This window comes from Electrona antarctica (assembly GCF_951216825.1).
Source record: "Electrona antarctica genome assembly, chromosome: 13".
NCBI lineage: Eukaryota > Metazoa > Chordata > Actinopteri > Myctophiformes > Myctophidae > Electrona > Electrona antarctica.
Window position 1 is genome coordinate 50,716,104 of NC_136794.1, and position 16,604 is coordinate 50,732,707.

The following is a 16,604-nucleotide window of genomic DNA, read 5'->3' on the forward strand; positions in this document are numbered from 1 at the left end:
TCAGCGGTGCTCAACGTTTCTGTGTCAGTGGTGCTCAACGTTTCTATATCAGTGGTGCTCAACGTTTCTATGTCAGCGGTGCTCAACGTTTCTGTGTCAGTGGTGCTCAACGTTTCTATGTCAGTGGTGCTCAACGTTTCTATGTCAGTGGTGCTCAACGTTTCTATGTCAGTGGTGCTCAACGTTTCTGTGTCAGTGGTGCTCAACGTTTCTATGTCAGTGGTGCTCAACGTTTCTATATCAGTGGTGCTCAACGTTTCTATGTCAGTGGTGCTCAACGTTTCTATGTCAGTGGTGCTCAACGTTTCTATGTCAGTGGTGCTCAACGTTTCTATATCAGTGGTGCTCAACGTTTCTATATCAGTGGTGCTCAACGTTTCTATGTCAGCGGTGCTCAACGTTTCTGTGTCAGTGGTGCTCAACGTTTCTATATCAGTGGTGCTCAACGTTTCTATGTCAGCGGTGCTCAACGTTTCTGTGTCAGTGGTGCTCAACGTTTCTATATCAGTGGTGCTCAACGTTTCTATATCAGTGGTGCTCAACATTTTTCATGTCAAGGACCCCCATAATTATCTGTATTTGGCGGCAGACCCCCAATCTGAAAATATGTAGTTCCAGGGACCCCTACAGGACCCCTCCAGGGACCCCTCCAGGGACCCCTCCAGGGACCACTACAGAAGCAAAGATTTGAGTTCAAAATGTTCGCTGGGAAAGAATATATATTCAAAGATTTGCACCACATTTTCACAATTTAAAAAAATTGCAGATCTACAAGCTGGTAGATCTGCTATGTTTCAATAGTTAAAGTATAACATAATGCTTAAAACACCAAAAGGGGTTCCAGTATGTTCTGAATGGGTTAATACTGCCCTATAGAACTACTCTGTGAAGGAAAAGTCTAAATGTACTTAAAGTACTAAAAGTAAAAGTACCCATTTTGCAGAATGGGCCATTTCAAGTTTTCAAATGTGTAAAATCTTTTGAAATGATGAAGTATCTACGCTTTCCTTACCTTCACATCTGGGTCTCGACTCGTCCCAAAGTGAGCTACGATCAGATCGACCGCTGTGTTCACAGCCTTCACCAGACCTGGGAGGGGGGGGGGCAGAAACAGAAGGGGTCAGTTTGCATTCTTAAATTGCCCGTTAGCACCTTATAGTATATATTAATATATACTCTAAGGTTAGCCCAGATAGAGACTAAGAAGTTGTTTGTTGTTGTCCCCGTCCTACCAAGCTCCCCGTCACATCGGCTAATTTTCAGCATGCAACCAAGTGTCAAAGCAGCCGTTACGACTAGAGATGTCCCAATACTGTATCGGTATCGGGAAAAGTATCGGATCGGCCCTTATTTGTCATATCGAGTCATATCGGTATCGGTGAATATGCCAGTCTTACCATCAAGCAGGTAAATAAAATGTTGGGGCATGTGGAGTTTGCTTTGGAGTTGCCCCAAACTGCAAGTGCACATTATGAGTGAGGAGTCTGCTATAAACACAACACGAGATACTGTATATAGCTAGATATCTATAAACACAACACCAGATATATAGCTATATAGCTATAAACACAACACCAGATATATAGCTAGATAGCTATAAACACAACACCAGATATATAGCTAGATATCTATAAACACAACACCAGATATATAGCTAGATATCTATAAACACAACACCAGATATATAGCTAGATATCTATAAACACAACACCAGATATATAGCTAGATAGCTATAAACACAACACCAGATATATAGCTAGATAGCTATAAACACAACACCAGATATATAGCTAGATAGCTATAAACACAACACCAGATATATAGCTAGATAGCTATAAACACAACACCAGATATATAGCTAGATAGCTATAAACACAACACCAGATATATAGCTAGATAGCTATAAACACAACACCAGATATATAGCTAGATAGCTATAAACACAACACCAGATATATAGCTAGATAGCTATAAACACAACACCAGATATATAGCTAGATAGCTATAAACACAACGTGAGATCAAAACACGGGTATCGGTATCGGGAGTGACATCCCTAGTTACGACGCCATCAAGGCCCGCCAAAATAAACGTACATTTAGATTTCAGTGGACTAAAACTAGACTAAAACTAGACTAAAACGAAGACATTTTTGGATGACTGAAAAATATAGGACAGAAACAAAAAAAGTAAATTGTATTAAAATAACGACTACGACTAAAGCCACGCCAAAACGCCAAGCACTTGCCCTAGCCCCTTAGATAGCACTTTATGTAGACTTAGATAGCATTTTATACAGACTTATAGCATGTTACGTAGACAGCACTAGAACGTAGACAGCACTTTTATGTAGTCATATATAAACTATACATATATACTATACATATACCTGTATACTATAAAGTCATATGACTACATACAAGTTCTGTCTACGTTCTAGTGCTGTCTTTATATGTATAGTTTCATTATATAGATATTCAACTGTTACGTTCTTAGCTTACGCATGTTTCATGATAAATGCTTTTTGTTCTTGCTTAATGTAAATCGCTCTGGATTAAGAGCGTCTGATAAATGCCTAAATTGTAAATTGTAAAACGTGCGCTGTCAACGTCAAACACTGCATGTGCATGCATGGTCTCTGACCTCTCTTCTGGGCCAGGTCCACAGAGATGTGTGTGTGCGTGCGCGCCGAGCCAGAGGAGGCGTCCGGAGAGAGGCAGAACTCCTCCGGCGGTCTCTCGGCCAGAGAGAAGTAGTCTGGGACGACGTCACTGTAGCTCTGCTGCTGCTGACGGGACCACTGGCTTCCTCCTGACACACACACACACCATGCAACCACGCACACACACACACACACACACACACACACACACACACACACACACACACACACACACACACACACACACACACACACACACACACACACACACACACACACACACACACACACACACACACACACACACACACACACGTAGGGTAAGTACATTTCTATCAGGACGGGGCAATAAAGCGAAAATGTATCGAAAATACTGTCGCATGGATTAAAGCAAAATAAAATCTCTCGGCCGATAGATGTTGCTAGGCCGAGTGCTAATGTGGAATCTGTGAAACAGTGTGAAAGGAGCCACCAGACTATAGCGCCGTGTGTCCTACAGGCTGAACACTACATATTAAATGATGATGTTTTGGTTGACCATAGCTATTAGCATACAGATAACCAGTTGACCATAGCTATTAGCATACAGATAACCAGTTGACCATAGCTATTAGCATACAGATAACCAGTTGACCATAGCTATTAGCCATACAGATAACCAGTTGACCATAGCTATTAGCATACAGCTAACCAGTTGACCATAGCTATTAGCATACAGATAACCAGTTGACCATAGCTATTAGCATACAGATAACCAGTTGACCATAGCTATTAGCATACAGATAACCAGTTGACCATAGCTATTAGCATACAGATAACCAGTTGACCATAGCTATTAGCATACAGATAACCAGTTGACCATAGCTATTAGCATACAGATAACCAGTTGACCATAGCTATTAGCATACAGATAACCAGTTGACCATAGCTATTAGCATACAGATAACCAGTTGACCATAGCTATTAGCCATACAGATAACCAGTTGACCATAGCTATTAGCATACAGCTAACCAGTTGACCATAGCTATTAGCATACAGCTAACCAGTTGACCATAGCTATTAGCATACAGATAACCAGTTGACCATAGCTATTAGCATACAGATAACCAGTTGACCATAGCTATTAGCATACAGCTAACCAGTTGACCATAGCTATTAGCATACAGATAACCAGTTGACCATAGCTATTAGCATACAGATAACCAGTTGACCATAGCTATTAGCATACAGCTAACCAGTTGACCATAGCTATTAGCATACAGATAACCAGTTGACCATAGCTATTAGCATACAGATAACCAGTTGACCACAGCTATTAGCCATACAGATAACCAGTTGACCATAGCTATTAGCATACAGATAACCAGTTGACCACAGCTATTAGCCATACAGATAACCAGTTGACCATAGCTATTAGCCATACAGATAACCAGTTGACCATAGCTATTAGCATACAGATAACCAGTTGACCATAGCTATTAGCCATACAGATAACCAGTTGACCATAGCTATTAGCATACAGATAACCAGTTGACCATAGCTATTAGCCATACAGATAACCAGTTGACCATAGCTATTAGCATACAGATAACCAGTTGACCATAGCTATTAGCATACAGATAACCAGTTGAAGAAATTAAAGATTGAGGCATTCATGATTGCATTGGGGGTGGGGGGGTGGGGATGGGGCAGCGGAACATCATCTCCTGCAAAGATCCTATAACCAGGGGTCAGGGGTCATCGTCATGTTGGCTTGTGATGGACATTTTTGTCAACATTACATATTTGCCACAGACGTACAGAATGATTGGACAAGAATATTACCAGAAACACAAATAGATAGCCCTGAATAACAGGTCTGTTAAGAGGTGTTAAGGGAGTCTAATGTGAATAACAGGTCTGTTAAGAGGTGTTAATAACAGGGCTGTTAATAACAGGTCTGTTAAGAGGTGTTAATAACAGGGCTGTTAAGGTGTTAAGGGAGTCTAATGAATAACAGGTCTGTTAAGGTGTTAAGAGGTGTTAAGAGGTGTTAAGGGAGTCTAATGAATAACAGGTCTGTTAAGAGGTGTTAAGGGAGTCTAATGTAATAACAGGTCTGTTAAGGTGTTAAGGGAGTCTAATGTAATAACAGGTCTGTTAAGGTGTTAAGGGAGTCTAATAACAGGTCTGTTAAGAGGTGTTAAGGGAGTCTAATGTAATAACAGGTCTGTTAAGGTGTTAAGGGAGTCTAATGTAATAACAGGTCTGTTAAGGTGTTAAGGGAGTCTAATAACAGGTCTGTTAAGAGGTGTTAAGGGAGTCTAATGTAATAACAGGTCTGTTAAGGTGTTAAGGGAGTCTAATGTAATAACAGGTCTGTTAAGGTGTTAAGGGAGTCTAATAACAGGTCTGTTAAGAGGTGTTAAGGGAGTCTAATGTAATAACAGGTCTGTTAAGGTGTTAAGGGAGTCTAATGTAATAACAGGTCTGTTAAGGTGTTAAGGGAGTCTAATAACAGGTCTGTTAAGAGGTGTTAAGGGAGTCTAACGTGAATAACAGGTCTGTTAAGAGGTGTTAAGGGAGTCTAATAACAGGTCTGTTAAGAGGTGTTAAGGGAGTCTAACGTGAATAACAGGTCTGTTAAGAGGTGTTAAGGGAGTCTAATGTGAATAACAGGTCTGTTAAGAGGTGTTAAGGGAGTCCAACTAGTAGTAGTTGGACTAATCTATCTTTCTAGTGTGAATCTATAAATCTCACACTATTAAGGCAACCGGCAGGTTCCACGCGCTGCACGAGGTGCCCTTTTTTTCACGTGAGCACCTGCCCCTCTAAATGTCTGTGCACGCCTCTGACAGTGAGTAGTTAGAAGGAGGAAGAGCACCATTTGTCCATGTACAGAGGACATCTTGGTGACCCCTGACCTCTGTAGGACATGTTGGTGACCCCTGACCTCTGTAGGACATGTTGGTGACCCCTCCCCTGATCCTAAGCGCACTACGAATGGACAGTGAGTAGAGTTAGAAGGAGGAAGAGCACCGTTGGTCCGTCCCAGCGCCGCCCCGAGGCTGGAGCAGGACGAGGACGAGGCGGAGGACGGGAAGTCGAAGACGTTACGCCTGGCTGAGCGCTGAGCCCCGCCCCCCCCACCACCACTCAGGGGTGGGGGCTCCTCCAGGCTCACCGGGCCACCCGAGAGGGGTGGGGGCTCCATGCTCACCGGGGGGCCACCCTCCGAGACCCTCTCCAGGCCCAGAGGGTTTCGACGACGGTACTCCCTCCATTTCAGAGCCTGCGGTGACAGGTGGTGGTGGGGGGCTTTATGGGAGGGTGGAGGGGTGGAGGGATGGATCGGTGGAGGGGTGGAGGGGTGGAGGGATGGATGGGTGGAGGGGTGGAGGGATGGATGGGTGGAGGGGTGGAGGGATGGAGGGGTGGAGGGATGGAGGGGTGGATGGATGGATGAAGGGATGGATGGATGGATGGATGGATGGATGGATGGAGGGATGGAGGGGTGGAGGGATGGAGGGGTGGAGGGGTGGAGGGATGGATGGAGGGATGGATGGATGGATGGATGGAGGGATGGAGGGGTGGAGGGGTGGAGGGGTGGATGGATGGATGGATGGATGGATGGATGGAGAAGGAGGTATATGAGAGAGAGAGAGCGGAATGTAAAATGGGGGAGGGGGAGCAGAGATGATAGTATTTCATGCGAGATGTAAAACAAAGAGGAAAGACAGAAAGAGAAGGACAGGTCTGTGATATAAAGCATCAGGGGCTTCTCTGTCTCCACAGAACTAAAGAGAAGGACAGGTCTGTGATATAAAGCATCAGGGGCTTCTCTGTCTCCACAGAACTAAAGAGAAGGACAGGTCTGTGATATAAAGCATCAGGGGCTTCTCTGTCTCCACAGAACTAACATAACAGAGAAGGACAGGTCTGTGATATAAAGCATCAGGGGCTTCTCTGTCTCCACAGAACTAACATAACAGAAGGACAGGTCTGTGATATAAAGCATCAGGGGCTTCTCTGTCTCCACAGAACTAACATAACAGGTCTGTGATATAAAGCATTAGGGGCTTCTCTGTCTCCACAGAACTAACATAACAGACAGAAAGAGAAGGACAGGTCTGTGATATAAAGCATCAGGGGCTTCTCTGTCTCCACAGAACTAACATAACAGACAGAAAGAGAAGGACAGGTCTGTGATATAAAGCATCAGGGGCTTCTCTGTCTCCACAGAACTAACATAACAGGTCTGTGATATAAAGCATTAGGGGCTTCTCTGTCTCCACAGAACTAACATAACAGACAGAAAGAGAAGGACAGGTCTGTGATATAAAGCATCAGGGGCTTCTCTGTCTCCACAGAACTAACATAACAGTCACATTCAGAGATCCATGAGATGTGTTCACTTAAACAACAAGCCTGTTATACCATTGTGTGTCCTGGCTCCGTCCAGCGGGTGGGAGGGGTCCATGCGTGCCAGGGGACTCAGGCCGTCCCCGGGGGGGAGGTGCTGCTGGCAGCAGTGGCCCCCAGGCACGGGCATGGGCAGCATGGGCAGGTTGGGGGGCAGCGGGCCCCCCGGCACGGGCATGGGCAGCATGGGCAGGTTGGGGGGCACCGGGCCCCCTGGCACGGGCATGGGCAGGTTGGGGGGCACCAGGCCTCTCTTCACACCCAGCGCTGGCACTGACGGGACATTGGAAAGATTTCATGACATCAGTGTTGTTTTCGTCGACTAAAACCAAGACGAAAAATGTTCGTCGACTATACCTTTTTTCACTGACGAAAACTAAATGTAAACTAAATGGAAACTAAGCCATGGTGACTAAAACTAAGACTAAATATACTGACAATTTCGTCAACAAATAAAAACTAGACTAAAATGTTAGGAACGGACTAGTGGACAAGAGATCCAGTATAAGTCATTTTACACTTGGTTGCATGCTGAAAATAGCAGATCTACAAGCCCACAACGCATCGTGCTGTGACACGTTGTGTGCTTGTAGATCTGCTATTTTCATCTAGTGTAAAATAAGTCATTACGACGGCATCAAGGCCCGCCAAAATACATTTTAGTCGACTAAATCAACTGTAGATTTAGTCAACAAAAATCTTATGACATTTAGTCGACTAAAACTAGACTAACACTAAAACATTCCAGGTGACTAAAATGTGACTAAAACTAAATTAAAACTATTCAAGAGACTACGACCAAAATTTGCTGCTAAAAACACTGCATGACATTCATTTTCAGTTTTTTCTTTTATGTTTTATGACCTCAATTACACCCCAAAACAAGCTGAACTTTTGAACATTCAGTGGATTTTCTGTGGCTTTCTCTGTGTGTTCTGAAGCCTTTTGAGCTGCAATGAAAAACAGGCAAAACAGTGAAAACAACAGTGACATCTGCTGGCAGATCCCATTGACATAATTATATGGGATTTGCAGGTTCTGACAGCAGGGAAAATCAGAGCACTTGTTTGAGCCAGAAAACCCAACAGACCACAGAACAGCTACTGGACGTTAAAACCCAACAGACCACAGAACAGCTACTGAATGTTAAAACCCAACAGACCACAGAACAGCTACTGAATGTTAAAACCCAACAGACCACAGAACAGCTACTGAATGTTAAAACCCAACAGACCACAGAACAGCTACTGAATGTTAAAACCCAACAGGCCACAGAACAGCTACTGAATGTTAAAACCCAACAGGCCACAGAACAGCTACTGAATGTTAAAACCCAACAGACCACAGAACAGCTACTGAATGTTAAAACCCAACAGACCACAGAACAGCTACTGAATGTTAAAACCCAACAGACCACAGAACAGCTACTGAATGTTAAAACCCAACAGGCCACAGAACAGCTACTGAATGTTAAAACCCAACAGGCCACAGAACAGCTACTGAATGTTAAAACCCAACAGACCACAGAACAGCTACTGAATGTTAAAACCCAACAGACCACAGAACAGCTACTGAATGTTAAAACCCAACAGACCACAGAACAGCTACTGGATGTTAAAACCCAACAGGCCACAGAACAGCTACTGAATGTTAAAACCCAACAGGCCACAGAACATCTACTGAATGTTAAAACCCAACAGGCCACAGAACAGCTACTGAATGTTAAAACCCAACAGACCACAGAACAGCTACTGAATGTTAAAACCCAACAGACCACAGAACAGCTACTGAATGTTAAAACCCAACAGGCCACAGAACAGCTACTGAATGTTAAAACCCAACAGGCCACAGAACATCTACTGAATGTTAAAACCCAACAGGCCACAGAACAGCTACTGAATGTTAAACCCCAACAGGCCACAGAACAGCTACTGAATGTTAAAACCCAACAGGCCACAGAACAGCTACTGAATGTTAAAACCCAACAGGCCACAGAACAGCTACTGAATGTTAAAACCCAACAGGCCACAGAACATCTACTGAATGTTAAAACCCAACAGGCCACAGAACAGCTACTGGATGTTAAAACCCAACAGGCCACAGAACAGCTACTGAATGTTAAAACCCAACAGGCCACAGAACAGCTACTGAATGTTAAAACCCAACAGGCCACAGAACAGCTACTGAATGTTAAAACCCAACAGACCACAGAACAGCTACTGAATGTTAAAACCCAACAGACCACAGAACAGCTACTGAATGTTAAAACCCAACAGGCCACAGAACAGCTACTGAATGTTAAAACCCAACAGGCCACAGAACAGCTACTGAATGTTAAAACCCAACAGGCCACAGAACATCTACTGAATGTTAAAACCCAACAGGCCACAGAACAGCTACTGGATGTTAAAACCCAACAGGCCACAGAACAGCTACTGAATGTTAAAACCCAACAGGCCACAGAACAGCTACTGAATGTTAAAACCCAACAGGCCACAGAACAGCTACTGAATGTTAAAACCCAACAGACCACAGAACAGCTACTGAATGTTAAAACCCAACAGACCACAGAACAGCTACTGAATGTTAAAACCCAACAGGCCACAGAACATCTACTGAATGTTAAAACCCAACAGGCCACAGAACAGCTACTGAATGTTAAAACCCAACAGACCACAGAACAGCTACTGAATGTTAAAACCCAACAGACCACAGAACAGCTACTGAATGTTAAAACCCAACAGACCACAGAACAGCTACTGAATGTTAAAACCCAACAGGCCACAGAACAGCTACTGAATGTTAAAACCCAACAGGCCACAGAACAGCTACTGGACGTTAAAACCCAACAGACCACAGAACAGCTACTGAATGTTAAAACCCAACAGGCCACAGAACAGCTACTGCATGTTAAAAGTTCAGGTTTTTTGGATGCAATTGAGCAGAAAACCTAAAAAAATAAGATTTTTTTTTATGTCACAATCCCTTTAATTGAATTGAATTGTCGTACTGATAATGGGCTCTATGCACACTCGTCAGAGTTTGGGAACCACTGCCCCCTAGAGTAGGGCTTTCACTTCTACTCATTTTTACTAGTTGACTAGTTGCCTAGTTTACTAGTGGACTAGTTTTTTTTTTGTTGGAAATACATATTTGTACATTTAAAAACTGTGTACATTGGTGACTATAACTATAATCTACCTGATCTTGAGGCCTACAAAATCGGGAAAAAATAAAAAAGATAAACTAGTCAACTAGTACCAACAAGGTCGACTAGTGGATTTACTAGTCGACTAGTTGCTTAATGCCCTACTATGCACACATGTCAGAGTTTGGGAACCACTGCCCCCTAGAGGCCCAGAGCAATGTAATAAAGTCAGAGGCCTACCGAGTGGCGGGGGTGGAGGCGTCGGGGGCGTGGCTGCCGGCGGGTTCGGGGGGGTGGGGAGAAGGGGCACGAGGCCGGCCCCCACAGGACAGGACAGGCTGCGCGGGGGGCCCCGCTGGGAGGGGCTGGGGGCCCCTGGCGGGGCCCGCTGGGAGGGGCTGGGGGCCCGCAGTGGGGGCCGCTGGGAGGGGCTGGGGGTGCAGGTGGAGCAGCTTCCAGAGCTGGTGGTGGTGCAGGGCGGCGCCCCATGGAGACGAACGGGGGAATAACTCCCCAGAGGCGAGGGTCGCACGGACCCGGGCGGGGGGCCCGGGGGCGGGGGGCCCGCGGCCGCCACTAGGGCTGCAACGGAAGAGTTAGTTGTCGGTTATTATTGTCACTGACGGATTATTGAGATTCATCTTGTGTGTTTTTGGAACTGGAACATATGAATAAAAGTTACATTTATGTCTGCATTAGCTTAGTAGAAGAGGGAATCTTGATAAAACCAGAAAGTGGCCGCACGCTGATAGCCAATATTCTATTCAGGACGCAGCAGATTAAGACAAGAAACCACCGTTTCGGTCCTTTATCAATGGATTATAGTGTAGCAGATTAAGTCAATATATCATAAGAATCGTTCACGTGATGGTACAAGCACCAAAATTGGCACACAAGTGCTTCGGAACCTACTCTCTCAGAAAAGTACGTTGTCCACTTGAAAAAAACAAAATGGACACCATTTTTCAAGATGGCCGCCATTTGAGGTCGTTTTAAACCGTGTTTGAGATATATTGAGCTATAAAATCCTATTTTGATGGCCTATACATTGAAATATATGTTTCTGAGTATGAAAAATCCAATTCTGCATTTAGAACATCAAAACTATTTAATATTATGATGATACAATGGGAATTAAACGATAAAGTGGGGCATATTAAGTCCATATTCCATAATAATCCTTCACTTGGTGGTACAAGCACCAGATTTGGCACAAATGACGTCCAGGATGTACTTTCTAAGAAAAGTACGTTATCCAGCTGAAAACCCAAGATGGCCACCAGTTTTCAAGATGGCCACCTCGTCAAATAAATACGTATAACTTTAATGAACAGAAATGTGTGATCCACACATTGATCCAAACATCAAAATGAATGTATTCTGACTGGAAGAACTCAATGGTGTCAATTATTTAATTCCAATATGGCCGCCAGTTTTCAAGATGGCGGCTATTACGCAACTCAAAATTAGCGTTTTTGGAAGCTGTCTGATCACCGATATTGTTGAAGGGCAACATCATTCATTGAAATGCTGTGATCAAGCTCTATTGGTTTGTAATTTTGTATATAAGAGTTATGTCAAAGCACAACCAGGACACACTGGTGACATCACTGCTGTGAGACTCAGCATGGGGTTCAGTGTATGCTTGTAGCGTACTAGCTGTAGTTGTGGTTTACTAACTGTTGTAGTGGTGTACTCACTGTAGTTTGTAGTATACTTTAGTGTCCTAAATGCTATCTAATAAGCCCCTGTGTATATCTCAACTAGAAGTTTAGTTAGTTGTAGCATTGTAGTTGATAGCCGCACCTGAATTGACAGGATGTGTCAGCATGGGAGAGCTGAGACAAGGGTAACAGGGATTCAGTTACCTGGATGGTGTACAGATCGCACAGGACTTGCACTGGATGAATGGTCGGGCTAGGTGTAGGGCACCAGATGCTTGAACCTAGATGCATCCCATATTTCAATGTGCTTTGATGTTTTGTACGGTTGGGTGGTAAAAGGATATAGCCCTCAGCCTTTAACCGTATAACACAAGATGTTCCGCTACTAAAACTGATTGGAGGAAGTGTGTCAAACAGATACGAAAGAGGAGTTGAAGTCTCCCCGTATTTCCACCCCATTCGACCGTTATCTCTGTATTGTATAGGCGAAATCCTCCGTTATCAGCACCTTTATACGGCCAATATGGCCATACTGGCATACTCACTGTTTCAGTATGTCATTATCACCTATTGTGATGGGTGATAATGGTATTTTTGTGTCACTGATGTCAATGACGGAGGCACGCTGTGTCTGGTGGCCTTGAGCCACGTGAGACAAAGTGCCGAGCATTACGACGGCCACCAGACCCGACTCAGCACCGTCCGAGTTACGTCCCGATAGGCAGAGGATAGTATAGTAGCCCCTAGTTTCCATGCGCCGACATTAGAGTTGGAAATGACACGTTCAGCCAAGGGTGAGTATGGCCATATTGGCCGTATTCCTAGGTGCTGATAACGGTTGATTTCGCCTATCCGATACAGTGATAACGGTCGTGCCCATCATGTTAGACTCATCCAGATTGGATGATGGAGGTGGCAGTGAAGATACATTGAAGCAAAACAGTACAAAGTTAGTTAGTACCAAAAAGTACCAAAATTGTCGGCCAAATGTTTAGCAACGGAAACTCCAGTTTTCCACTAAGAGAGCAGCTGAAATTCAGAATGATCCTGGTGACGGACATGCAAAAATTCGAAGAGTGCAGTGGATGTGATCTCCCCCCCATCGAAGCCCTGTATGACGATCGTTGTGTCAGCAAAGCTCGTGGACTTATGAGGGACCCAAGCCATCCCAACCGCAGAGATGCTTGCGGATGCTGCCACATGGAAACAATAAAGTCCAACCTTGAACCTTGATCTAGGTTCAACCATCTGGTGCCCTACACCTAGCACGACCGTTCATCCAGTTCCATTTAAGTCCTGTGCGATCTGTACACCATCCAGGTAACTGAAGTTCCGTTACCCTTGTCTCAGCTCTCCCACGGTGGCACATCTTGTCAATTCAGGTGCGGCTATCTAACTAAACTTCTAGTGGAGATATATACAGGGGCTAATTAGCATTAGGACACTAAAGAATACAACAAACTACAGTGAGTACACTACAACAGTTAGTAAACCACAACTACAGCACTGAACCCCATGCTGAGTCTAACAGCAGTGATGTCACCAGTGTGTTCCTGGTTGTGCTTTGACATCACTCTTATATCATAAAAAAAATACAAACCAATAGAGCTTGACCACAGCATTTCAATGCATGATCAATGAATGATGTTGCCCTTCAACAATATGATCAGACAGCTTCCGAAAACACTAATTTTGAGTCACGTAATAGCTGCATCTTGCAAACTGGCGGCCATATTGGAATTCAATTCCAACACCATTGAGTTCTTACAATCAGAATACATTCATGTTGATGTTTGGATCATTAACACAATTTTACTTCGAAAACCTTTTTGTTGTTTTGTTTTTTTGCATTTGACGAGGCGGCCATCTTGAAAACTGGCAGCCATCTTGGATTTTCAGCTGGATAACGTGCTTTTCATAGAAAGTACATCCTGGACATCATGTGTGCCAAATGTGGTGCTTGTACCACCAAGTGAAAGATTCTTATGGAATATTGACTTAATCTGCCCCATCTTTTTGTTTAATTCCCATTGTATCATCATAATATTCAATAATTTTGATTTGCTAAATGCAGAATTGGATTTCTCATACTCAGAAACATACATTTCGATGTACAGGCCATCACAATAGGATTATTCAATCAAACTATAGTTCAAACACTGTTTAAAACCATTTTGAAAGGCGGCCATCTTGAAAAATCGTGGCCATTTAGTTTTTTCAAGTGGACAACGTACTTTTCTGAGAGAGTAGGTTCTGAAGCACTTGTGTGCCAAATTTGGTGCTTGTACCATCAAGTGAACGATCGTTTCAGTAATCTGCTCCACTATTAGTAAACATAAATGGCAATAGGCCATATATGACGAATTACATAAATATGTCAAACAAATGATTTATATACTTTCAAAACATTTCAAAGCTAGCGGAAATAGCGAATCTACAGCACTGGCAAGCAACACATTGCATTAGCTTGTGGCTCAGCTATTTTCACTATTATTTCAACAGGAGAACTCATACAGATGAATGGTTATTATTTTGTAAAATTATAAATATGCGTGCCACACAAAACCCACACCCCTTAAGGCTAAACCCCACCCATCAGAGGTGTGGCTCCCAAAGGTACCTTTCAGCAAAGGGTACCTATCAACACCTCAGTGGAAGAGACAAAGTGGTATGGGACTGTACCTGCCGCGGTGGAGCCCTTCCTGCTGGAATGTGTGCACGTCTTGGCTGTCCTCCCCGACACCAGGAACCCCCAGAGCCTCCCGAGGTGGTCCTGGGCTGCATCCCTGAGCCTATAGGGACGGCAACATTCATTGGTTGAATACTTTAGTAGACAGAAATGCAACCAGCAAGAGTTACAGCAAGAGTACAATCAGTCAAACACTATCCTGCTCCACCACTTACCCCTCATCCCTAAACGCCATTTTTGAGGCCCACTAGCCCCTCCCATATTCAGCTATTAGTGTAGATTTTCGTCTTACACAAACATTACATTTCCATTGACAATGAATGGAGAATTTACGTCAAGCAAATCGACATGTTACGTCATGATGATGTACGATGATAGAGCGCCCCCTCACTTCACACGGGTGTGATTTTATTGTAACTATTTTAAAACATTTTAATTTAGTTTAATTCATATTCATAAACATGACATAAAGGGTCGTATGTTGTGTGCAGGCGTACCTGTGGCAGCGAACAGGGGCAGCAGGACTTTGGGCTGGGGGGGCTTGGAGGGGAACTGGTGGTGGAAGGTGAAGGGCTGGATGGGCAGGGTGGTGGGGACGCTGGTCCTTACTGTAGCGGACCACCGGGTGGCACAGTCTGACGAGCTGGACAGACCACCTGGTGAGAGAGAGACACAGAGAGAGAGACAGAGAGAGAGAGAGACAGAGAGAGAGAGAGAGAGAGACAGAGACACAGAGAGAGACACAGAGAGAGACAGAGAGAGAGAGAGAGAGAACAGAGAGAGACAGAGACAGACAGAGAGACAGACAGAGAGACAGAGAGAGAGAGAGAGAGAGAGAGAGAGACAGAGAGAGAGAGAGAGACAGAGAGACAGAGAGACAGAGAGACAGAGAGAGAGACAGAGACACAGAGAGAGAGACAGAGACAGAGACAGAGACAGAGACAGAGACAGAGACAGAGACAGAGACAGAGACAGAGACAGAGAGAGACAGAGACAGAGACAGAGAGAGAGACAGACAGAGAGACAGAGAGAGACATAGAGAGAGACACAGAGAGAGACTCAGAGAGAGAGAGAGACAGAGAGAGACACAGAGAGAGAGAGAGACGGAGACAGACAGACAGAGACACAGTATTAGAACAACATTGTGAGGATTATATAAACAGAAACAGCCGAGTCATGACCGAGAAAGCCCTTATCACACACAGCCATGCTACTGCTAGGAACACACACACACACACACACACACACACACACACACACACACACACACACACACACACACACACACACACACACACACACACACACACACACACACACACACACACACACACACACACACACACACACACACACACACACACACACACACACACACACACAGCGTCAGCCGTGTTGGAGACAAACAGTAGAACCATACTTTTTTCTGCGGCCCTTCCTCTGTCACCGAACCTGTGTGTGTGTGTGTGTGTGTGTGTGTGTGTGTGTGTGTGTGTGTGCGTGTGAGCGAGAGAGAGTGCGTAGGCCTGTGTTGTGTGAGAGGGAGAGAGTGTGTGTGTTTGTTTACAGCATGCGTTGGTGCATGTGTAGGCGCTGTGTGTGTGTGTGTGTGTGTGTGTGCACGTGTGTGTGTGTGCGTGTGTGTGAGTGACAGCAGGAGTGTGTGTGTGACGTGGGGACACATTGCTCAAGCTGCTCTCTTCTCACATTGCAGTGCACTGACAGGACTCGGCCACACGGGGCAGCGTTGAGCTGCTGTGGCACAGACTCAACACGCCCCAACTCTGACAGCTTACACCAGCAAGGGAAAAACACTAGCTCTCTCTCTCTCTCTCTCTCTCTCTCTCCTCCCCCTCTCCCTCTCCCTCTCCCTCTCCCTCTCTCTCTCTCTCTCTCTCTCTCACCCCCCCCCCCCCCCCCCCCCCCCCCAATTTATTGACATGACAGCACTTACAGACTTACATATACACGTAAACTAACGCCCTACTTGATGGTAATACAGCGTCACACTAAAGTAGCAAGATGGAAACTCCAGCTTG

The 16,604-nt window shown here is 44.6% G+C and overlaps 1 protein-coding gene across 1 annotated transcript in view; it reads right to left on the minus strand.

Moving 5' to 3' along the window:
• The window catches only part of rusc2 (RUN and SH3 domain containing 2), a gene marked incomplete at its 5' end in the record, with an annotated part of 47,030 nt that overhangs the window by 19,932 nt on the left and 10,494 nt on the right, over positions 1-16,604 (minus strand). Inside the window, 9 exon segments of the mRNA XM_079517859.1 lie at positions 1,013-1,089; positions 2,644-2,811; positions 5,682-5,960; positions 7,080-7,337; positions 10,453-10,794; positions 14,559-14,654; positions 15,063-15,159; positions 15,161-15,192; positions 15,195-15,221. Of these exon segments, the coding sequence (XP_079373985.1) occupies positions 1,013-1,089; positions 2,644-2,811; positions 5,682-5,960; positions 7,080-7,337; positions 10,453-10,794; positions 14,559-14,654; positions 15,063-15,159; positions 15,161-15,192; positions 15,195-15,221 (1,376 nt within the window).